Source organism: Symphalangus syndactylus, chromosome 5, assembly GCF_028878055.3.
Source record: "Symphalangus syndactylus isolate Jambi chromosome 5, NHGRI_mSymSyn1-v2.1_pri, whole genome shotgun sequence".
In the NCBI taxonomy this organism is placed as follows: Eukaryota; Metazoa; Chordata; class Mammalia; order Primates; family Hylobatidae; genus Symphalangus; species Symphalangus syndactylus.
Window position 1 is genome coordinate 101,151,489 of NC_072427.2, and position 24,311 is coordinate 101,175,799.

General features: G+C 42.1%; 2 protein-coding genes across 8 annotated transcripts in view; both read left to right on the forward strand.

Annotated features, from left to right (window-relative positions):
• The first annotated feature begins 1,002 nt into the window (after window positions 1-1,002).
• LOC134731286 (large ribosomal subunit protein uL14-like) lies at window positions 1,003-4,917 on the forward strand. Of its 6 annotated transcripts, none has more exons than XM_063640649.1 (2): window positions 1,003-1,019; window positions 4,347-4,917. In XM_063640649.1, exon 2 carries the CDS (start codon window positions 4,355-4,357, stop codon window positions 4,775-4,777), a length of 423 nt encoding a protein of 140 aa, XP_063496719.1. In that variant the 5' UTR covers window positions 1,003-1,019; window positions 4,347-4,354; the 3' UTR covers window positions 4,778-4,917. The 6 variants fall into 6 exon arrangements, with proteins under 6 accessions (XP_063496719.1, XP_055135379.1, XP_055135377.1 ...); XM_055279404.2 differs by lacking the exon at window positions 1,003-1,019 and adding an exon at window positions 1,035-1,977; XM_055279402.2 differs by lacking the exon at window positions 1,003-1,019 and adding an exon at window positions 1,035-1,336.
• Window positions 4,918-9,411: 4,494 nt separating this feature from the next.
• Window positions 9,412-24,311, forward strand: part of LTN1 (listerin E3 ubiquitin protein ligase 1) — a 67,075-nt gene continuing 52,175 nt past the window's right edge. The window contains exons 1-6 of one of the 2 annotated variants that reach the window (XM_055279386.2): window positions 9,412-9,631; window positions 16,549-16,752; window positions 17,240-17,338; window positions 18,860-19,090; window positions 21,477-21,529; window positions 22,846-23,026. In XM_055279386.2, coding sequence (XP_055135361.2) covers window positions 9,452-9,631; window positions 16,549-16,752; window positions 17,240-17,338; window positions 18,860-19,090; window positions 21,477-21,529; window positions 22,846-23,026 — 948 coding nt within the window. In that variant the 5' untranslated portion in view covers window positions 9,412-9,451. The remainder of the gene's footprint in view (window positions 9,632-16,548; window positions 16,753-17,239; window positions 17,339-18,859; window positions 19,091-21,476; window positions 21,530-22,845; window positions 23,027-24,311) is intronic. The other variant, XM_055279387.2, reaches the window with a different exon arrangement.

The following is a 24,311-nucleotide window of genomic DNA, read 5'->3' on the forward strand; positions in this document are numbered from 1 at the left end:
TCCCAGGTTCAAGCAATTCTTAGCCTCCCGAGTAGCTGGGATTACAGGCGCGCGCCACTGCACCCGGCTAATTTTTTGTATTTTTAGTAGAGACATAGGTTTCACCATGTTAGCTAGGCTGGTCTTGAACTCCCGACCTCAGGTAATCCGCCCGCCTTGGCCTCCCAAAGTGCTATTTATTTTATTATTATTGTTAAGAAAGATGCGTATCAGGGAAACTAAAAAATAACAGACTACTGGTGAAATTCCATAAAAGCCGCAATGCGGCCAAGGTTTAAAGGTATTTAAGGGCCGGGCGCGGTGGCTCGCGCTTGTAATCCCAGCACTTTGGGAGGCCGAGGCGGGCGGATCACGAGGTCAGGAGATCGAGACCACGGTGAAACCCCGTCTCTACTAAAAATACAAAAAAATTAGCCGGGCGTGGTGGCGGGTGCCTGTAGTCCCAGCTACTCGGAGAGGCTGAGGCAGGAGAACGGCGTGAACCCGGGAGGCGGAGCTTGCAGCCACTGCACTCTAGCCTGGGCAACAGAGCGAGACTCCGTCTCAAAAAAAAAAAAGGTATTTAAGGGCAGACGCAGAAATTACGTTGCCGCCCCACCACCCCAGCGATTATTAGAACTATTTGAGAAAACTGAGTCCGTAAAAATTCAGCAAAGGGGCACCACGAGCCTTCCACTTAAACACAATCTGCCAATCTGAAGCCATCAGATCGGGGAAGGAATGTAGGTCGTAATGTCCTTTGTCATCCCTGCGAGGGACAGGGCTGGGCGAGGGAAGATTCCAGATCAGCGTGGAAGTGTCTCCTGGCTGCCTACAGACACCCGGGTATCGCAAGGCTCCCAGGCACTCTGGGCTGTCATTGGCAGCTGGGCTTTCTCTTGTAACCCAGGCAGCTCCCGAGCACTCGCAGGCCCCACACGCAGCCTAAGAGCGCGGAGTGAAGCTCGCCATACTTCGCGCGTGCGCCTTCCTGGGTCGGTGTGACCCGGAAGCACTAGCTCGTGGGTTGCCGGGATGCTGTGAGCACGGGGAATTACGGGAGGGTCGGGTCATTGCAGCTGCGAGAGCTGCGTTTCAGATCTCGGCAATAGCTTTCGACCCGGGCTTGAGTCCTAAGCTGCGGACTCGCCTCCCGGGTGGGCATCTCTCAGGCCAGCCACATGCTGCTGTGGGGCGGAGTTGGACTTTTTGTTTATTTTTTGTTGTTGTTGACGCTTATTATCTTTTGGAAAAATAGGCATCGATCCCCATTCTCGGGACTTCGCAGATGTTGCTGCAACTGGGGAATTAGAGAATGGTGCACCCTGGGACCTGGGTGGTGCCTTCGAAGTCCGGGGTGTTCCTCGATTTTAACCAGGGAATTACCGAAATCGAGGGCTTTTTCCCCACTGGGGCATTTGGCTTTTCAGATTTTGTAAACCTGCTTTCCCTTGTTCCTCCCACCAACAAATTATATATATTATTTATATGTTATATATAACGTATTACATATGTGTATTATATATATGATTACACATAATATGTATCATTATAGGAAGAGTAGAAATAACTGGATTTTAAAGTCGCCCACAATCCCGTGTCCAAAAAGACAATATTAAATTTTGGTTTTACATTTTATTTTCTAGTATCTCATTTTTGCATGTGTGTATATGCGGAGTTTTCTTTTAAAAAAAAATCAAATTAGGCCAGGTGCAGTGGCTCACGCCTGTAATCCCACCACTTTGGGAGGCCGTGGGTGGATCACCTGAGGTCAGAAGTTCGAGACCAGCCTGGCCAACATGGTGAAACCCTGTCTCTACTAAAAATACAAAAAATTAGCCAGGTGTGGTGGCGGGCACCTGTAATCCCAGCTCCTCGGGAGGCTGAGGCAGGAGAATCGCTTGAACCCGGAAGGCAGAGGTTGCAGTGAGCCGAGATCACACCACTGCATTCTAACCTGGGTGACAGAGCGAGACTCCTCAAAAAAGAAAAGAAAAGGTGCAGCAATGACTAGCCTCGTGCATTCATTTTCTTCCCCCATCTTTAACACTTCTTTTTTTAACAGAATTATGGAGCAACTATAGTTGAAGATGGAAGGAAGTTTCATGGGAAGGGATGATATTCAACACAATTAACAACCAATATGACCTGATCACCATCCATTGGAATAGCCACATGTCTAGGGCTGGAACGGGGTTTTAGAAGCCTGGTAAATCAGCAATTAACACTTTAGCAAGGAATCAGGGGGAGGTCAGAAACGTCCTAGGGAAACGGCAAGGGCAATGAAAGAACATTTCAGAGGGTATCAGAGAATTTTTACTATTTTAACAACCATTTAGTTAAACAGTGTATAATAATCATCAGCCCAATTTATATGTTTGCTATTGGAAAGATAAGGATTATAGTCTGATTATCTTGTCCTGTGAAACTGGAGGAAAACTCATCTGTTGAAGTCAAGGAGGAAGGTAGAATGGTCAGAGTTTTGAAGAAGTGTTCAAATAATTGATTGCTGGGAGTCCTAGAACATTACAGAAGTATGGTACATTTGTTGGGCTGTAATGAAGACACAACTAAAGCATGGGATAATTAATTCTTAGTGGTCTAAAGCTTCTGTTGACTAAATTGTTTGTTTTCAGGTAGTGTTCAACTTTTCTCTGGGAAAAAAAAAAGCTGAAAACAAATAATTGGCTTTGTGTAGTGTTTGGTTTCTCCAGATGAATAGGCTGAAGGAGCAGATGTACAAGAGACTTTGTGGTATTGGCAAGAGAGTGATTGACACAAAAGATCATGAACTCTAAAGTGAACGATGAAGGCAGTAAAGAGAAAAGAGTCCTTAGAGTTAGGGAGAAAATATAAGGGCCAATGCAAGGTTAAGATTTCCTTGAAGAATGTCTAGTTGGAAACAGTTAAACGAGGAATCTGGCAAGAGAGATTGTGACCCAAGAGTGGGGTGAAATTGGGAAAATTTAAGTATTAATATCAGGATGTGACTGTGGTGTGGTAGATGAAGTGGAATGGAGGAAAAGGATATGAGAGATGAAGATTTTTATAACTGAGAGGCCAAGCAATGGACAGATATGCCACATGAACCTAATTAGGACTTTAAAAAGACCATCCAGGATGATGTTTGGAATGAGGGTGGAGAGCCAAGTGCTAAGTCTTTAGAGACTAAAAGGGAGTGACCAGGAGGCTGGTAAGAAGACAGATGTCAGAAGGTGTATTCTGTTGACAGCAGCCCGAAAAGAATGATTTATTGTTTTAAGGAAAGTGGAAGCAAAGAGGTTCCTATTCTTATCTGCAGACCCCTGAGGTAGGTAGGATTTTAGACAATAAACAGCACTCATGAGAGGCTGCTGTGGAAGCACTGTCATTAGCCAAACTGTGAACACGTGTTGAGGGTGACTATTGGCTAATCACGGAAGCTGCAATTCCAAAGAATATATGGGAAGAAAGGGCTTTGTAGGGCACATAGGAGTAGGGGTTAGACCAGCAAGAAAGGACACAGTTTTTTTTTTTGTTTGTTTGTTTTTTGAGATGGAGTCTCACTCTGTCGCCCAGCCTGGAGTGCAGTGGCGCAGTCTCGGCTCACTGCAAGCTCCGCCTCCCGGGTTCACGCCATTCTCCTGCCTCAGCCTCCCAAGTAGCTGGGACTACAGGCGTCCGCCACCACGCCCAGCTAATTTTTTGTATTTTTAGTAGAGACGGGGTTTCACCGTGTTAGCCAGGATGGTCTCGATCTCCTGACCTCGTGATCCGCCCGCCTCAGCCTCCCAAAGTGCTGGGATTACAGGTGTGAGCCACCATGGAAAGGACAGAGTTTTATGTGGTAGGGAAATATATATACATGTATCTGTATCTCCTTCCTGCCTTCTTGACTTCCTGGGTCCAGACTTAGTATTACAGTTTCCTTCTAGATTCCGGAAATCTGTTTTTCATCAGTTTTAATTTTAGTTGTGTTGTTTTTGTCTTCTTCAATGTTTTCATCAATTTTTTTTTCTGTCTGTGAGTTTGAGAGGGGCTGCTAGCAGATGCTATTTTGAACTGGAAATTCACCTATATATTCTTGTAGTACTATTATGGTTATTTTCTTTTCTTTTAAATCCCTCTGTTATAGTTTGGACATTTGTCCCCAGCCAAATCTCATGTTGAATTGTGATGAGTTACAGCTGGTATATACTGAAATTATTCTTATTGTACATTTATTTTGTAATGTTAGTAAACCATTATATCTTATTTTCTCAATTGACTCTCTAGAGATCTCAGTTGACAAATGCTCTCCTGGCATATATTACCTATGTAGTGTTGCTGCTATTTAAATAAGAAGTTTGCTTAAAAAAATTTAAAAATACATTTTTCCTTCTTTCCAGTGTTCAAGATGTCAAAGCGAGGACATGGTAGGTCCTCTGGTGTGAAATTCCGGATTTCCCTGGGTCTTCCAGTAGGAGCCGTGATCAACTGTGCTGACAACACAGGAGCCAAAAACCTGTATATCATTTCCATGAAGGGGATCAAGGGACAGCTGAACAGACTTTCTGCTGCTGGTGTGGGTGACATGGTGATGGCCACAGTCAAGAAGGGCAAACCAGAGCTCAGAAAAATGGTACATCCAGCAGCGGTCATTCGACAACCAAAGTCATACTGGAGAAAAGATGGTGTGTTTCTTTATTTCGAAGATAATGCAGGGGTCATAGTGAATAATAAAGGCAAAATGAAAGGTTCTGCCATTATAGGACCAGTAGCAAAGGAGTATGCAGACTTGTGGCCCTGGATTGTGTCCAACGCTCGCAGCATTGCATGATTCACCAGTAGATTAAAAAAAAAGAAAAAGAAAAACTTTAAACCCTTTAAAAAGTATTTGTGCCCCCCCCAAAAAAATACATCTTAATAACAGTTGAAGGTAAAGTACTACCAAGTTTAATAAAGATTAATTAATGCTGAGTTTTTTTCTTTGTTTGGTTTTTTTTGAGACGGAGTCTCACACTATTGCCCAGGCTAGAGTGCAGTGGCGCGATCTCAGCTCACTGCAAGCTCTGCCTCCTGGGTCACGCCATTCTCCTACCTCAGCCTCCCAAGTAGCTGGGACTATAGGCACCCGCTACCACATCCGGCTAATTTTTTGTATTTTTAGTAGAGACGGGTTTTCACCGTGTTAGAATGGTCTCGATCTCCTGACCTCATGATTCGCCCACCTCAGCCTCCCAAAGTGCTGGGATTACAGGCGTGAGCCACCTCGCCTGGCTGAAATATATTTTTAAGTGCTTGACATCTGATTTTCCTCCTCAGAAACTTGTCTGGATGGGTAAGATTATTTTAACATCAGACTTCTGTAAGGCATGCCTAATATTTACTTAGGGAAAAAAGGCTATAATTCTGATGTGTAACTCTTAATCTGTGAAAACAAGAATTTATAATATTAATAATTATGAATGAAGAAGGGAGAGTTTCAAATCTCTCTTTTTTTTTTAAACTCCCAACCTGATTTCTGAAGAGTTTCTAATCTTGGCCTTAAAAGTATTGACATTTCTTTTTTCTTTTTTCCTTTTGAGACAGAGTCTTGCTCTGTTGCCCAGGCTGGAGTGCAGTGGTGTGACCTCAGCTCAGTGCAACCTCTGCCTCATGGGTTCAAGTGATTCTCCTGTCTCAGACTCCTGAGTATGTAGGATTACAGGCACACACCACTACGCCTGGCTAATTTTTGTATTTTTGGTAGAGACAAGTTTTCACCATGTTGGCCAGGCTGGTCTCGAACTCCTGACCTCAGGTAATCCTCCTGGCTCGGCCTCCCAAAGTGTTGGGATTACAGGCGTGAGCCGCTGCACCCAGCTGACATTTCTTGACATAAACATTTACATTTTGACAAAAATTAAATACTATTTTTAATGTTCTTCTGTCCAAACTTTTTCTCCCTATCACCTACTGTATTGATAGAAACAATTATTTTCTGATTTCTAAAACCTTGTATGAATCAATTAAAACAAATTTGCGGATATCTACTTTGGCAGGCACTGTTTAGAGTACCATGGAGACAGCCTCACCTTCAAAGGATTTATAGTCTTGCTGGAAAATCTAAACATGAGAAACTGTTAAATCAATGACACTATTTTCAAGTTCCCAAAGCAGTAATATCCTACTGACTTCTGGGTAAAAAAAATAAACCAGTTATAAGTTGATGCCCTAGGAAAATCGAAGAGAGATCTGTGTGGCCTGGAGTAGTTGAGGAACATGGCAAGAGGCATGGATCCCTGTTGTGAAAGGTGGAAAGTCTCATCAGAATACAGGGAAATGAAATCAGGAGATATTTCCAGCAAGAACAGACAGAATTTAGGAAACAATTAGTAAATAGGAGCACAGATAATCATGCCGGTCTTGCCCTTCAAGTTTTTTTTTTTTTTTCTGGGTAAGTCTGTACTGAAGTGGGGCTAGATTCTTGACTGTCCTTTCCAAAATCCGTGCTAATCCAACTCACCGTCTCTGTCCCTTTCTCATCCCCATTTTGAATATTCTCCCTTTTATTTTGCTTTTCCTAATGTTTTCCAAGCTTTGAGCTTCAGCTTGGAAAGCCTGACTACTCAAGCACACGTTAATCTTCCCCTTCTGTAGCATTTTTGATATATGACACCCACATTTTCAGTGAATGGCATGATATCTAGTAGTGTTTCCAATGTGTTAAACTGTTTGCAGCTGTATTATATAACTCTCGAGAATGAGGACACTACAATTTGTATAACCAATGTACCACGATTTATGTAACCAATGATTTATTTTAAACAAACAATTTAATATTTGTTGAGTTGGTTTTTTTTTTTTTGAGAAGGAGTCTTGTTCTGTTGCCCAGGCTGGGGTGCAGTGGCGCGATCTCAGCTCACTGCAACCTCTGCCTCGTGGGTTCAAGCAACTCTCCTGCCTCAGCCTCCTGCGTAGCTGGGATTACAGGTGCGTGCCACCGTACCTAGCTAGTTTTTGTATTTTTGGTAGAGACGAGGTTTCACCACCGTGGCCAGGCTGGGCTTGAATTCCTGATCTCAGGTGATCCACCCACCTTGGCCTCCCAAAGTGCTGGGATTATAGGCATCAGTCACCACGCCCAGCCTGAGTTGATTTTTAATTACATAATTAATACACGAAGATGTTATCCTTGTGTAAAATAAAATCTTACAGGTAAGGCTTAATTTCCTTTGACTGTAACTCATAACCCTAATCTCTTTTCTTGCCACTTTTTCCCACAAAAAGTAACTACAATGATCAGACTGGTATGTATTCTTGCAGATCTTTCTTCTATTTTTTTTTTTTTTTTTTTTGAGACAGAGTTTTACTTTGTCACCCAGGCTGAAGTGCAGAGGCACGATCTCGGCTCACTGCAACCTCTACCTCCTGGGTTCAAGCAATTCTCCTGCCTCAGCCTCCCTAGTAGCTGGGATTACAGCCGCCTGCCACTATGCCCAGCTAATTTTTGTACTTTAGTAGCAAAATACTAAATGGGGTTTCACCATGCTGGCCAGGCTTGTCTCAAACTCCTGACGTCAAGCAATCCACCCGCCTCGGCCTCCCCAAGTGTTGGGATTACAGGCATGAGCTAGTGCACCTGGCCTATTCTCTGTATTTATATTATATATATGTATGCATAAATATATATATATATTATTGTGTTGTGGGTTTTAAAAACACAAATGGTATCATACTGTATATATTACTTGGTATTTGCTTTTTATTTAAGAATGTGTCTTAGAATTCTTCCTATGTGTGTACAGATAGACCTTATTCTTCTTAAATGCTGCCTAATAGCTTATTGAATACATATAATTTATTTAGCAGTTCTCCAATATATAAACATAGGTTGCTTACAATTATCTTCCTATTATAAAGTTTTTCTGAACATCCTGTAATATGTCTCTGTGTGACTTTTTTTTTTTTGAGACAGTCTGTTCTGTCACCCAGGCTGGAGTGCAGTGGCGTGATCTCGGCTAACTGCAACCTTCGCCTCGCGGGTTCAAGAGATTCTCGTGCCTCAGCCTTCCAAGTAGCTAGGATTGCAGGCGCCTGCCACCACGACTAGCTAATTTTCGTATTTTTAGTAGAGACGGGGTTTTGCCATGTTGGCTAGGCTGGTCTCAAACTCCTGACATCAGGTGATCCACCTGCCTCGGCCTCCCAAAGTGCTGGGATTACAGGCGTGAGCCACCGCACCCAGCTTTTGTGTGCATTTTAAAATCAGGATCCAGTCAGGAAACAGAAATCACATTAGTTATTGAGAAATATTTTAATATGGGAAATTGGTCAAAAGGAATTATAAAAGGTAACAGAGGTAATCACTGCAGGTAGCAGCTACCATTCCTAGAGCTAGGAAAGGATGGAACAAAAGAACTGGTTGGAGTCATCAGAACCTAAAAGCTTGAAGGAGGGCCCTGAACACCTTAGTTCAGGCCTATGAAGAATGAAGAGAGGGTGATGGCTGGCTGTTCCTGGATCTCTGGAGCACAAAGAAGGGATCCCACGGTGTTGGGGCTCAAACTTCTGAGGAGGTGGCTCAAACACTGGCTATCTCAGGAGTTCAGGGGAGGGGCCGCATGAAGGTAGAATTCAGATCTCTGAGGAGGGCACTGACTGCTGCTGTGATCTCTGAGGGGTGCAATAAGGCTGATTCTGTGATTGTTGGAAAAAGGATGGAGATTAAAACCACCTGCTGTATAAAGCAATTGCTCCTGCCACGATAAAAGGCAGCTGCTGCTGGCATGATGCTCACAGACTGGAGCAAGTCCCTTCTTCCTCTTGCCTTTGTTTCCCTCTAGTTCGCCCTGTTGGTGGAATCTAGCAGAAGCCCCCCAGTAACATGGAGTTGAGTATAAAAGGGTGACTGCGTGGACAAGAAACAATAACCAGCACATATTTGTTTCTCTGGTGTGATTCTGAGTCGCACAATCAATAGGTTATAGGATTTGTACATTTCAAATTTTAATAGGGACTCCCACATTATCCTCTTTCCTAAACTGCACGTAACAGTTTCAATATGAATAAAAGGGGACGGGGAGGGGAGATTTAGAGAGAATATTGCCTACAGCAGTAATCAAATTTTAACAAGACTTGGGAATACTGTCAAAATGGAGGATCTGATTCAGGAGTTCTGAGGGGCCCGAGTTGGCCTTTTCTAACAAACGCCCAGGTGATACTGATGATTGCATCGTGTTGAAAGTCTAAAACATTCCCATCTTCCCACAGCCTCTACCATAACATTCTAATGCTACCCTTATGTGAAACTGCCCCTCTGATGATTCACGCCAGTTTCCTACCCACTAAGCAAGGAACAAACCTAGCTTCTGAAATCGGGGAGGACAGGATTTGGCGCCACGGGTCCAATGCTTGGCTTCCTATTGGCCAGGAATGACATCACTCAGACAGGCGTGGCTTTAGCGGTGACGTCTCCGGTGGCGGATGGTCAGGGACACAGCGGGAGGCGGGAGCGTAAGTGGGGCAGCAAATGGACAGGGTGAGTGGTGGAAAAGGGCCCGGGGGAAGTTATTACAGTGAGTCCTCTTCCGGCGCCAGAGACCGGAAGTTGTGTCCCGGACGTGTCAACCGGGGTCTGAGTGCTCAGAGTACAGCTGTAACCGCGACCATGGGCGGGAAGAACAAGCAGCGAACTAAAGGGAACCTTAGGGTGAGCGGGGGCTGGCTCGGCCGACCCGGGAGCCTCGCTTCGAGGCGGCTGGCACCGCCCAGCGCGTTGCTGGAGGGTGTGTGGAGGGCGGCTATGGAGAGGCATGTGTTTCCCTGTCGAGTGTGACCTCTCTGTTGTATGTGCGTCCCTGAGGGCGGTTTGGGTTATCTCTGAGCAGATTGGGGAATCGTGAGAGAAAAGATGTACCATGCCAGAGCTGTCCCCATCCGAGCACACACCCACAATAGTCATGAAGAAATGATAATGTGTCAGGTTCACTGGAAGGTGATCTGGCCGAGGTAGCGGGTTGGTTGGGGGAGGGCGGCGCTAGGAAGGAGAGGGGAGAATGTTAAAGTGAACCCACTGTAGAGGTTACCGCAGATTGTGCCTCTCCTTTGCTACCTACAGTGGCTTCTCCTAAGCTAAAGCTCTTAGGATGGTATATTTGGTTTCTGGACTGCCTGTTACCCGTTTCCATCTGCAGTCCCATCTTCAACTCCCTCCTCTTGGCTTACTTCATCCGGTCACACTGATCTCTTCACTGTGCCTTGACTACCTGGCCGGCTCCCAACGCTCTTCAGTTAGGTGGCTCCAAACTTTGCTCTCGACACCTCAGTGAGGTCTCCCATGATCACCCTCTTGTAGCCCTTCCCCACTCCCTGTTCTTCCTACTTTATTTTACTCCATTATATTTATGACATTTATTGTCTTGGTTCACTAGGATGTAAGTATTTTGAAAGCAAATGTTTCTATCCTCGGAGCCTAGAACAGACTGGTACCTAATAAACGCTCACTAAGTACTTGTTTAAAGACGACCTTAAAGTGGGTTCGTGTAAAACTACACGATAAGGGGTTTTGTTATGGTATTTTTTTATGGTGTTAGATTTATTATACCACAGTCCAGTTTTATGAGAATGCCTTTTTTTCCTGTTTCTGATATAGTTAATTCTAGTGATTTCAATGTCACATTTTCTTAGATCTGTCACTTAATCTGTTTTGGAAGATAATAACAGTATTAACAATTATAGCAACCTATTGTGTTGCTGTGCTAAGCACTTTACTTGCATCCTCATTTAATGTTTTTTACTTAACAGATTTTCTCAAATGTTTTATATTTGAAAAGTTCTTATGAGGAAAAGTTGCAAGAATATTAGAGTGACATCCCATATGCTCTTTACCTACATTCACCAATTGCTAATACTTGGTTGCATTTGCTTTCTCTCTTAATTTGCGTATTTTTCTGAACTGTATGAGAGTTAGTTGCAGAAGTCGGGACTCTTAACTCCTAAATACATCAGCATGTATCTTCTAAAAACTATGCCATTTTCTAGCCTGCAGCAATTATAATAATGGTTATAGCATGCAGCAACTTTGACTTTTGTGTAGTACTGTAATCCAGGATACAGCTTTGTATTTAGACTTCTGTAGTTATCCCAATAATGTTGTCTTTTTTATTTTTCTTTCTTTCTTTTTTTTTTTTTTGTAAGACAGGGTCACTCTGTCTTCAAACCTGGAGTGTGGTGGTATGATCATGGCCCACTGCAGTGTCAACCTCTTGGGCTCAAACGGTCAGTCCTCCCACCTCAGCCTCCTTCGTAGCTAGGACTCCTGGCTAATCTTTTTTTTTTCTTTTTTCGCGGACAGAGTCTCATTCTGTTACCCAGGCTGGAGTGCAGAGGCGTGAAGTTGGCTCACTGCAATCTCCGCCTCTCGGGTTCAAGTGATCTTCCCAGCTTAGCCTTTCCAGTAGCTAGGGCTACAGGTACAGGCCATCACGGCTAGCTAATTTTTGTAGGGACAGAGTTTTGCCATGTTGCCCAGGCTGGGACTTTTTTAAAAAGATAAACCGTTTTAACATTTGAGATTCAGTCAAGGATCTCTCATTCCATTTAGTTACCATTTGGGTTTCTTTGATCTAGACAGTTTCTCAGTACTGTTTAAGCGGAGAGAGGAGTGTCTTTTTTAACAAAATTTGGAAGAGCCTGGGCCACTTGTTTGATTAATTCAGATTCATCTAGTTGTTTCCTTATGATTAAATTCAGGCTAAACAATTTTTAGAAGGAATTCTTCATAGATGATGAGTCTTTCTCAGTGCATCACACCAGGGGCACTTTGCACCTGTTTGTTCCCTTATTGGTGGTATTTGTTTAATTAGTTGGTTAAGGTGTTGTCCATTATAAAGTTATATTTTTCCATTGGCCAATAACAAATAATGTTGGTTTGAAACTGTGAATGTCCTGCTCTTCCACAAATTTTCACCTAATGGTTTGAGCACCCTTTGATTCTTGCTGGAATCAGTTATTACTATGATGATTTAAAAACTTATGCTTAATCATGAAAACAACCCAAGTAATGAATTAATTACTCATATCTCATTTTAAATGTGATGAAACTGAGGTTTAGAGAAATTAGCTTGCCTAAGCTCATGTAGCCAGGAAGTTGTGGAGTTGGGATTTTAACTTTAATGTGGCAAAGTCTTCAATAGAAGACTTTGATACTGGATGTCAAGTATTCAGAGATAATAGATGTCTGCTGTTCTTGAACTATTAGTTTGATGATACAGACACATATGGAAGCAAATGTTATATTAAAGAATTATGATGCAGGTATTCGAAGAAGAATGTGGGAGAATGGAAGAGAATGGAGGAAGGCAAGTGTTGCAAACGTGAGTCTGAAAGATGAGTAGGAGTTTGTCAGGCAGTGAAAAGAAAGGAAGCGTTTTCGGGTAGAGAGAAAAGGTTATATAAAGATCAAATTGTGAAAGGCCATCACATAGATAACTTTTTTTTTTTTTTTTTTTTTTTGAGACAGAGTCTTGGGTCACCACAACTTCCACCTCCCAGTTTCAAGCAGTTTTGTTGCCTGAGCCTCTCGAGTAGCTGGGATTACAGGCGTGCACCATCACACCTGGCTAATTTTTTGTCTTTTTAATAGAGACAGGGTTTTGCCATGTTGGCCAGGCTGGTCTCAAACTCCTGGCCTGAAGTGATCCGCCCAAAGATACGCTCAGCCTCCTAAAGTGCTGGGATTACAGGTGTGAGCCACCATGCCCTGCCCGAGAACTTCGAATTCGGTTTGGTACTAGGGCATGAATGATGGCAGCATAATTTGGAGAAGGGAGAAGGAAGTGGGGCAAGGGAAGGAAAGAGTGGCAGGAGATAAGACTGGGAAAAGTTGAGGTTAGATGGTGAAAGGTCTTGTAAGTCTTCCTTGGTTTGGTCTTTGTAGACTCAGGATTGCCACCACAAGTAACTCTAGAAGCTAGGCATGAAAGAATGTAGACAGAAGTAGGCATAGTACAAAAAAAAAAGTGCCATAAATAGAATTGTTTCTTAATTTTTATTGAACTATGGGTACAGCACTTAGCATACAAAGATCATAAGAGTAACTATATTTTAAATTTAAAGTAGACATTAAAAAAAGATAATGCATTTAAAAGTAACTTGTTACTTTTAAATTGGAGACTGGAAATTTGATACCTTCTCTTTTGCCCCTAGTTATCACTCCTAATTCTGTTATTTCAGCCTCAACTCCTTTAGATTTTAGCAATAATTAGTTTTTTATTCTGTTTCATAATAAAACCGTTTACACATGAGATTGTAGAAAATTCTGATATCCTAAAGTCATCATATTTAGTTTTTAGAATTATAATTCACTAATTATTCCTAAAGTGCTGGGATTACAGACATGAACCACCGCGCCTGACCTATTTTCTTAATAAACTTACTTTCACTTAAAAAAAAAAAAATAGAGCCTTCCTTCCTTCCTTCCTTCCTTCCTTCCTTCCTTCCTTCCTTCCTTCCTTCCTTCCTTCCTTCCTCTTTCTTTCTTTCTTTCTTTCTTTCTTTCTTTCTTTCTTTCTTTCTTTCTTTCTTTCTTTCTTTCCTTTCTTTCTTTCTTTCTTTCTTTCTTTCTTTCTTTTCTTTCTTTCTTTTCTTTTCTTTTCTTTTCTTTCTCTGGCCCAGGCTACAATCTACTCCACTTGCTGCTGCCCGCGCCGCGAACTGCCTGCAACTGCCGGCGCGCGCGACCACTGCCTGCCTTTTCTCCTTTCGCTGCAGGCACGCGTTCGCCATCTTGGCCACGCTGGTCGCCAGCTCCTGACGCCGAGTGCTCTGCCCGCCTCAGCCTCCCGAGGTACTGGGACTACAGACGGAGTCTCGCTCACCCAGTGCTCGGTGTTGCCCGGGCTGGAGTGAGGTGGCGTGGTCTGGCCTCGAGGCAGCCTCTGCCCCCCAGCCGCCTGCCTTGGCCTACCAGGGTGCTGGGATTGCAGCCCCTGCCCGGCCGCCGCCCCATCTGGGAGGTGGGGAGCGCCTCTGCCCGGCCGCCCCATCTGGGAAGTGAGGAGCGCCTCTGCCCGGCCGCCCCGTCTGGGAAGTGAGGAGCGCCTCTGCCCGGCCACCCACCGTCTGGGAAGTGAGGAGCGCCTCTGCCCGGCCACCCACCGTCTGGGAAGTGAGGAGCGCCTCTGCCCGGCCACCCACCGTCTGGGAAGTGAGGAGCGCCTCTGCCCGGCCACCCACCGTCTGGGAAGTGAGGAGCGCCTCTGCCCGGCCGCCCCGTCTGGGAAGTGAGGAGCACCTCTGCCCGGCCACCCATCGTCTGGGAAGTGAGGAGCGCCTCTGCCCGGCCACCCATCGTCTGGGAAGTGAGGAGCGCCTCTGCCCGGCCGCCCCGTCTGGGAAGTGAGGAGCGCCTCTGCCTGGCCGCTCCGTCTGGGAGGTCTACCACGGAGGCCAGAAGCAATGTGGGGGCTGGACGTGGCGGCTCACGCCTGTGGTCCCGGCACTCTGGGGGGCGAGGCGGGTTGATCACTTCGGGCTAGGAGTTCGAGACCAGTCTGGCCAACTTGGCGAAACATGAAGAATACAACAGACAAACCAACGAACCAACTCAGTGACAACAAAACAGGTCTACCCTGGAGTCATACTCTAATTTTTTCTATTTTCCTCCCTTTCTGATCCTTTATCCCACTTTCTTTTTCTTCCTCTTCCTTCTCCCTCTTCTTTGTCAAATAGAGGATTGAGTTATTATCACTGATCCATATAAAGTCCCTCTCTCATTTATTTTAACTCCCACCCCCCATTTCTATTCCCCGACTTCCCATGTGCAACCTTCCTAATATGTTTGATACGCATCTTTTTGTTTGTATGTATTTTTAGAAAATGTTTATTGTTTTTGTATGCAAAAAAAATTAATAAAAAAAAAAAAAAAAAGAGAACCTTTTTTGGAATTAGTCTTAAATGCTACAGATTGAAGAAAAATGTAATGCAGGCCATCATTTTCTTTCCTGTTCACTCAATTCAGTTTAGGAAGTAGGCCAGATTATTCCTTGTCAGATGAATTTTCCAAACACACTTTTGCTAGGTATTAGCAATTTTTTTTTTTTTTTTTTTTTGAGACAGAGCCTCGCTGTGTTGCCCTGGGGGGAATGCAGTAGCACGATCTTGGCCCACTGCAACCTCAGCCTCCCAGGTTCAAGCAATTCTCATGACTCAGCCTCCTGAGTAGGTGGGATTACAGGCACATGCCACCACGCCTGGCTAATTTTTGTGTTTTTAGTAGAGACAGGGTTTTGTCATGTTGCCCAGGCTGGTTTCGAACTCCAGGGCTCAAGTGATCCACCCACGTTGACCTCCCAAAGTGTTGGGATTACAGGCATGAGCCACCCTGCCTGGCCGGTATGAGCAATTTTTTTTTTTTTTGTGAGACAGAGTCTCGCCCTGTCACCCAGGCTGGAGTGCACTGGCGCAATCTTGGCTCATTGCAACGTCTGCCTTCCGGTTCAAGCAATTCTCTTGCCTCAGCCTCCCGAGTAGCTGGGATTACAGGCGTACGCCACCACGCCCAGTTAATTTTTTGTATCTTTGGTAGAGATGGAGTTTCACCATGTTGGCCAGGCTGGTCTCGAACTCCTGACCTCGTGATCTGCCCGCCTTGGGCCTCCCAAAGTGCTGGGATTACAGGCGTGAGCCACTGTGCCCGGCCGGTATGAGCAATTTGAATCACACATTTGGATAACCGTTGGCAAACGTCCTTATAGAGAAATAAGAAATAGATGAGTTTAGATGGGTTGTGATGTCAGCTTAGTGGTCAAACTGAAGCATTTTCTGTTTAGATAACAATAAGTTAATTTCTTTTAGCAGTTCAAATATTTTCTTTCTCTGTATCAACTAACCTCCTTTTAGTAGAAGACTACTATATTGTGTATCAGTCAAAGAAACCACTGACTATGATTCAAAACAAAGGAGTGTGTATTATAGATTGACTGTTGTATTGATTTTTATGGCTATAATAATGTAATTTTAGCCCAAAGAGGTTAGGCTAGGCTTTGGAGTATGTGGAAATGAGTGTATCCACCCTCAAGGAACTCCCAGTCTAGAGGCAGCTATGGTTAGACCTGGGCCATTGTGATTGTTTAATAAATATTTGTTCATTTAATGGGTGAATGAAAGGATGGGTTCTATTTATGAGTTAATTTTACATCATTACATAGTATACATATGTATATACATACTATTTATATGAATGTTGGAAATAAATCATAAAACAGCATTTATGAAAATTTTACCACATGTGATACATTCTGATTTAAAAAATTTTAATCAATTTCTTTAAAATTCTGTCATGGTCCATTATATTGATACCATGAGCCACTAATGGATTGTATCCACGGTTTACAAAACATTCTAATGTTTAGGAAACGAAATAATTTCTAGGATCGGTATTGATAGATTCTTGGCAACAAAACCATTAAACTTTGGGGAACTTTGCAATAGATGAAATTTTAGGCTAGGAAAAAATAAAATAAAATAAAAGCTCATTCTGACCATGGGAATAGCCAAGGAATTATAAAGTTAAGTTTTGAACCCTTCCTGGACTCTGACTTTTTTTCTCCGTAATTTTCTTATCAGCCTTCAAACAGTGGCCGAGCTGCAGAACTCCTTGCCAAAGAACAGGGAACAGTGCCTGGATTTATTGGTTTTGGAACATCTCAGAGTGACCTAGGCTATGTTCCTGCTATTCAAGGAGCTGAAGAAATTGACAGTCTTGTAGATTCCGATTTCCGAATGGTGCTGCGGAAACTTTCGAAGAAAGATGTCACCACAAAATTAAAAGCAAGTTTTCTTGTTTTCATAAAAGTTATCAAGAAAATCCCTTTGTTAAAATAAAATGCCATTAGTATGTTTTATGTAAAGAAAAATGAACAATTTATTGCTAAATTCTTTTATAACTACTTTTTTCTGACACAGAGTGTTAAACTTAGTTGATATTTATTTTCTAGGTTGTAAATTAGTTTGTTACACTGAACTTTTTTAAACTGCTTTGGAATTTTGCCTATAGTTTTTCCCATTAGGGAATGTAACTTTGACCTTGTAACTTTAAATGAGGTTTTTTGTTTGTAGATGTTTTATTCTTTAAAAAGCAACTGAAGAGTTTCTACCATGGTAGCCTGTGAAGGAGCTCTTCAAACTAGTCTCATATGGCATAAACAGAAATAGTGTATTCTCCTATTACATAAAATAGACAAGGCTTCCAGAACAGAATAATCAATAGCCAGTATTACGGTTGTTAATCCTAATGATGTTAATAACTTACTTTTAGGCTATGCAGGAATTTGGAACCATGTGTACAGAGAGAGACACAGAAACTGTGAAAGGAGTTCTTCCATATTGGCCAAGAATTTTTTGCAAAATTTCACTTGTAAGTATTAAAACTTTGCTAGTTTATTTCTGTTGTATATTTTTTGGTTGGAGTCATGGAGACTCTCAAATTTATAATGTTGATTTTTGGTGAGGGTTATTAAATGTTATGTTAGCGTTGTTATGCAGATTGAATTGTTAACACTTGAGCAGAGCGTGGAAATAAAAAAGGAGTTTGGGGCCTGGTATGGTGGCTTATGCCTGTAATCCCAGCACTTTGGGAGGCTGAGGTGGGCAGATCACTTGAGGTCAGGAGTTCGAGACCAGCCTGGCCAACATGGTGAAACCCTGTTTCTACTAAAAATACAAAAATTAGCCGGGTGTGGTGATGGATGCCTGTAATCCCAGCAACTTGGGAGGCTGAGGCAGGAGAATCGCTTGAACCCAGGGGGCGGAGGTCGCAGTGAGCCAAGATTGCACCACTGCACTCCAGCCAGGACAATAGAGCAAGACAATGTCTTTAAAAAACAAAAAAAAGATTGGATTGTTTGGGTTATGAAGAACATTTAGGAAGTCTGTTTTCAGAAATCAGGTTGTTACTAGAGAATTACCCAGGTGCTTTCCAGTTTTAATAAATTTTGACAGTGATTTTATTCCCTGTATATTTGCTGCAGAATAATGAGAGTGAGTTGCTTAATTGTTGAAGACCCAACTTTTTTTTTTTTTTTTTAATTGAGACAGAGTCTCATTCTGTCACCCAGGCTGGAGTGCAGTGGCGCGATCTCTGTTCACTGCAACCTCGTCTCCTGGGGTCAAGTGATTCTCCTGCCTTAGCCTCCTGAGTAGCTGAGATTACAGGTGTGTGCCACTATGCCCCGCTAATTTTTTGTATTTTTAGTAGAGATGGGGTTTCACCATGTTGGCCAGGCTGGTCTTTTTGTTTTTGTTTTTGTTTTTGTTTTTTGAGACAGAGTCTTGCTCTGTCACCCAGGCTGGAGTGCAGTGGCACAATCTCGGCTCACTGCAAGCTCCGCCTCCCGGGTTCACGCCATTCTCCTGCCTCAGCCTCTCCGAGTAGCTGGGACTACAGGCGCCCGCCACCACGCCCAGCTAATTTTTTTGTATTTTTCAGTAGAGACGGGGTTTCACCGTGGTCTCGATCTCCTGACCTCGTGATCCGCCCGCCTCGGCCTCCCAAAGTGCTAGGATTACAAGCGTGAGCCACCACACCTGGCCCAGGCTGGTCTTAAACTCCTGACCGCAAATAATCCACCTGCCTCGGCCACTGAAAGTACTGAGATTATAGGCATGAGCCACCAGGCTCGGCCTCAAGGCCCAACTTTGAATCTGTCTTGAATACAATCCTATCTCATTGGAAGAAGGGGAGAAAGAAAAATTAATAAATTATTTTACATAGTTTCTGATTTAAAAACCTCCAAATTATTGATTTAAAAAAATGATTTCAGTTTAGCTGAATACATAGGTGAATTCTTGGTAATGGGTCATTATAGCATATCCAGAAATGTCTGTGGTTGTTTTTATGGGCTAGAGCTATTTTAAATCACATTTATATTTTTAATAGGATCATGACCGTCGGGTCCGCGAAGCCACACAACAAGCTTTTGAAAAACTTATCCTTAAAGTAAAGAAACAGTTGGCTCCCTACTTAAAAAGTTTAATGGGATATTGGCTAATGGCTCAGTGTGATACTTACACACCAGCTGCGTTTGCAGCAAAAGATGCATTTGAAGCGGCTTTTCCTCCAAGCAAGCAACCTGAAGCCATAGCATTTTGTAAGGATGAAATTACAAGTGTAAGTTCTGGAATCATTCTGAATCAATTTTTTTAAAGTATTTAAGGGTTATAAGCATAATGACAGCTCTTTTACTTGGGATTGTAGGGGAATGAGGAAGTATAGTATTTCAAACTGAAGGTTGCCTTTTTAAAATTCTGCTTAGTTAAATAACCATTTTGGATCTTTAACAAAATTAGCATTTTGGATTGGATCTTTCTACAGTGTTTAAATTTTCCATTTTAATTTTGAAGTCTTAATTTATTATATTTTTTAAAAGTAGACATGTTTTTATATAATCTAAACAAGCAATATATCTAAAAATAAATCTAAAATTATTTTCTCTCGTGTTTCCATATCTATCCATATATATATTATATATATATATATAATATATATATATATAATATATATATATATATAATATATATATATAGATCTAACTTGGTGTCTTTTTCTTTTTATTGGCTCTCTGGTATTACTATACATGGATGTACTATAGTTTATTTAACTCTTTTTAGATTAATATACATTTGGATTGTTTTTCCAATTTTTATCATAACGAATGCTATTTCAGTAAACATTCTTGAGTAGATCTCTTCATACCCTTGTGGGAGTGATACTTACTAGAACTTCTAGTAAGTATATGTTGGGCCAAAGGATAAGAACATTAAAAATTTTTGTAGATAATGATAAATGGCCCTTCAAAAGGCCAAACAAATTTTTACTCCCACTACCAGATAAAGTTTATCCACACTGGGCCAACACTTTTGCCATAACTTTCTCATAAAAAGTTACCAGCCATACCTGTTTGTGGCTTTCAGTGTGTCTGTTTCTAGTAGTGTCTCATTTCTTCCCCCTTCATTTGCTATTCCCAATATATGGACTAGAAAAACCAGACAACAAAGTTGTTAGAATTATGTTGAGAAATAAAAGTAGATGAAGTAGAAGTGAGGAGGGAATTGATAATTTTTAAAAAAATCTATGCTTGCATTTATTGCCTTATTTAGTACTCCTATGTTTCCATAACACTCTCTGTATAACCCTACTTAAACATTTCCATCTGACCCTCTCTCCCTGCTTTCCTTCCTCCTTTCAATTAGCCGTCCTTCCTGTGGCTCTCCATTACACTTTAAGTTCAAATTTCTTGTCTTGACATACAAGGCTCTGCATGATCTGGTCCCTGCTTACCTACCTAATCTCTTCATCCAGCACCCCCCGACACATTACTTGATTCTAGTACCCCATTTAGGTTCTTCCATTCTTCATTTCTCAGGTGTACCACGTGTTTTTCTAGGGAGAGGGTTTGTAGCTTTAATCATATGCTCAAATGGAGTTCTCTAACCCATCTGTAACGTAAGAATCATTGATTGATTTAAAATGCCAAGTTATAAATGTTATAAGAGTGAAGTGTCATGAGTTTGGACACTAAGAGCTTTAGGAAATGGATTTTGAGACAACTAATTTGGCTCTTCATAGGCTTTAAAAAATAAATTTGTTCTTGGCTTTGTCATGGATGGATAACTAATCATTGAACATATGGGTTATTTCTTCCATTTTATTTTCCCTTTAGTTGGCTATGTTACCGTTCATTATAGCTCTTGGCAATGAACTGTCTCAAGATCCAAACCCATGTATTAGAGAGGAGTTAGGCAAATGAAAATCAAAATGTCAGCATTATAGATAGTATATCATACTGTCTATAAGACATGGGCTCTGGGTCACACCATTGGTTCTAGTCCCACTCTGCCATCAGCTAGCAACTAGGTGTGTGACCTTGGGCAAGTTTCTGTGCCTTCATTTCGTAATCTGTAAAGCAGAAATTAACTTGTACTTCATGGAGTTATGATGATTAATTTAGTTAATGCCTAAAATGTGCTCAAAGCAATACCTGGCACATGCAAAAGCTCAGTAAGTGTTAGTTATTGTTATTGCTGATAAAGCAGTTACTGGAACAGTGGACTGCCTTGCACTGCACCCCAGGAGGAAACAGACTTCCTCATATTTGAAAACCTCATACCTTCCTCTGTGATGGAGCAGAGCACAATGTATGGTGTTCTTTGTGGGCAAGCAGGCTTACAGAAAGAGGGGAGAGGAAAGCAGAGCCTACTTCTCCCAGATTCACATTCACTTCATTGCTGTGTGCAAGAGAAATGGAGGAACAAGTGGTCAGGAGTATTTATAGGTGCGTGGGTCAGAAGTATCTAAAGCAGCTAACCTTGGAAATTGATAGGAAAAGAAAAACTGGTAAAATTCAAACCTTTCACTTTCGCTGTTTGATTCTGCTCTTACGTAAGATGAGGTTTATGGAGATTTTTCAAAATGGATTTTATTTAACTAGGCTCTATCTGTTCACCATTGACAGTTCAGTAAAACCAAAGGCTTTGGTACTTTCCCCCCTTTGTAGGTGCTTCAGGATCATCTTATAAAAGAAACACCTGATACACTCAGTGACCCGCAGTAAGTTGTATTGTTTCGTTGTAACTCATGTTAAGGATTTGTTTCACTCCTAAGTAATCAGATGATTTCAATGTGACTTTTTTTTTTTTTTTGAGACAGAGTCTCACTCTGTCACCCAGGCTGGATTGAAGTGGCGCAGTCCCAGCTTACTGCAACCTCTAGCTTCTGGGTTCAAGTGATTCTCATGCCTAAGCCTCCTGAGTAGCTGGGATTACAGGCATGCACCCCTACACCTGGCTAATTTTTTTGTATTTTTTATAGAGACGGGGTTTCACCATGTTGGTCAGGCTAGTCTCAAACTCGTGACCTCAGGTAATCCACCCGCCTCAGCCTCCCAAAGTGTTGGGATTACAAGCATGAGCCACTGGGCCCGGCCCAATGTGACATTTTTAAAAAGAAGGAATAATATATGTAGAGATGAAAATAACATAATGCCATATGTGAGATCCTGTATTAAGTGCTTTTACTTGCAAGTTGTCCTGCTATTTAACTTGAATTACCTGGGAGCTACACATTTGGTTGTATTAGAAAGAGATGTTTCCTGCATTTACTTTTTGACAGTTGTAGGAGGAAGTATTTTAAGGTCTGGTTGAACATGGTTGAAGAATATAAATAGTGCTGTTGAAAGAGTAGTAAAGTATTTTGTTTACTTTTATATTCTAAGTTTTTTTTTTGTTTTTTTTTTTTGAGACGGAGTCTTGCTCTGTCGCCCAGGCTAGAGTGCAGTGGCAGTATCTTGGCTCACTGCAAGCTCCACCTCCCGGGTTCACCCCATTCTCCTGTCTCAGCCTCCCGAGTAGCTGGGACTACAGGCGCCCGCCACTACACCCGGCTAATTTTTTTTGTATTTTTTAGTAGAGATGGGGTTTCACCGTGTTAGCCAAGATGGTCTTGATCTCCTGACCTCGTGATCTGCCCGCCTCGGCCTCCCAAAGTGCTGGGATTACAGATGTGAGCCACCGCGCCCGGGCTATTCTAAGTAAAGTTTTAAGAGTCCTTGAGGGAAAATAGTCTTAGATGGCTTGATATCCATTCCCTGGGATCACCCTTGTACATGCTACTGAGAGTGGTGTACTTTCTGACTTATTGCAAGCCTTAGCTTTTCATCTACTTTCACCTCGTATTAATAGTAAAGTATGTGATTCAATTTCTTTGTATGTTTACATTTTGAGGGACATTGGCACAGGGGAAGTCGAAGATAGAAATAAAGCAACTTTGGTAGATATTTAATGATAAAACGTTTTAAATAGGACCACCAGATATGTAGTTTGGCTAATTCTAAATTTTTTAATATATTTATTTTGTTTTATATCAAGAACTGTTCCAGAGGAAGAAAGAGAAGCTAAATTCTACCGGGTTGTAACTTGTTCCTTATTGGCATTAAAGAAATTGCTTTGCCTTTTACCTGATAATGAGCTTGATTCTCTGGAGGAGAAATTTAAGTCTCTTTTATCACAGAATAAGTTTTGGAAGTATGGAAAACACAGTGTACCTCAGGTATGTTAATCTTTTTTATCTTAAGACATTTCTCTGATTCCTTACCCCCATCTTCTTAGTTTATGTTTTATGTTTATTGTTTATACTTAGAACTCTGCAAGCACATCTCTGTGGTAGGCTATTCATTTACTGAATTACCTCTCTTACTAGAATGTTACTCTGTTTTTACTTTTTTATTTAGTTTGGGCCTCAGATTTAGAATTATCAGTATGAATTACCATACTCCTTTGTTCATAGCACCTTAAAATTGGTGTGCGCAAGTCTCTTCTCATTTAATTAAGTTATTTTTTCCCTTTTGTCTATGTCTGTCTCCATTCTCTACTTTCACTGGCTGACTGGTCTAATATGTTTAATATATGTGCTTTTGTTTGTGCAGTTGATTCTCATCATTCTTAGTAGTTACTTTCTATAAACTCATCATGAATACTGACTTAGTGAATACTGAGGCATTGCCCTTACGGGAAATACAGGGTTAGGTTCTTGTGAGCTTCTATTCACAGCATTTTTGTCAGTTGATAACTGACATAACCAGTACATAACCTTGTTTTATGTGTGTTTCTGTTTAAAGACACCTTTTTTTCATCGCTATTGTTGATTCATTAGCGTTGAACTCACGGCCAACAGCACTAAAACTCATGCCTGGATAAAGCGTATCTAACTCATATTTTCTTTGTAAGGCACATCATAGCGTTCTTGTGCTTAGACACAATAGACAGCACTTCAGTGCTGCTGCTTGGAGGCCATTTAAAACATGAAATCGCCAATCAAAAGCACAAAAATTTGAAAAAATACTGTGAAAAGGACACTTGTTTACAGTATGAGAGCTGAAATAAGGGAATGTCGCCTTGTTCAATCTCAGCTGGGAATGTGCACGTGGGTGACTCAGATTTTTTTGCCATTCTGTGCATGTCCACAAATGACTGCAAGACACTGCAAGTTTTTTGTTTATTTTTCCAGATGGAGTTTCGCTCTTGTCACCCAGGCTGGAGTGCAATGGCACGATCTAGGCTCACTGCAACCTCCGCCTCCTGGGTTTGAGTGATTCTCCTGCCTCAGCCACCCAAGTAGCTGGGATTACAGGTGCCCGCCACCATGCCCGGCTAATTTTTTGATATTTTTAGTAGGGGCAGTTTCACCATGTCGGCCGGGCTGGTCTCAAACTCCTGACCTCAGATGATCCACCCATCTCGGCCTCCCAAAGTGCTGGGATTCCAGGTGTGAGCCACCGTGCCCGGCCTAAGACACTGCAAGTTTTGATTCTGGAGTTACAAATTAATTTTAGCAA

Coding starts and splice junctions, on each gene's coding strand:
- LOC134731286 (XM_063640649.1), top strand. CDS start 4,355: ATGTCAAAGCGAGGACATGGTAGGTCCTCTGGTGTGAAATTCCGGATT.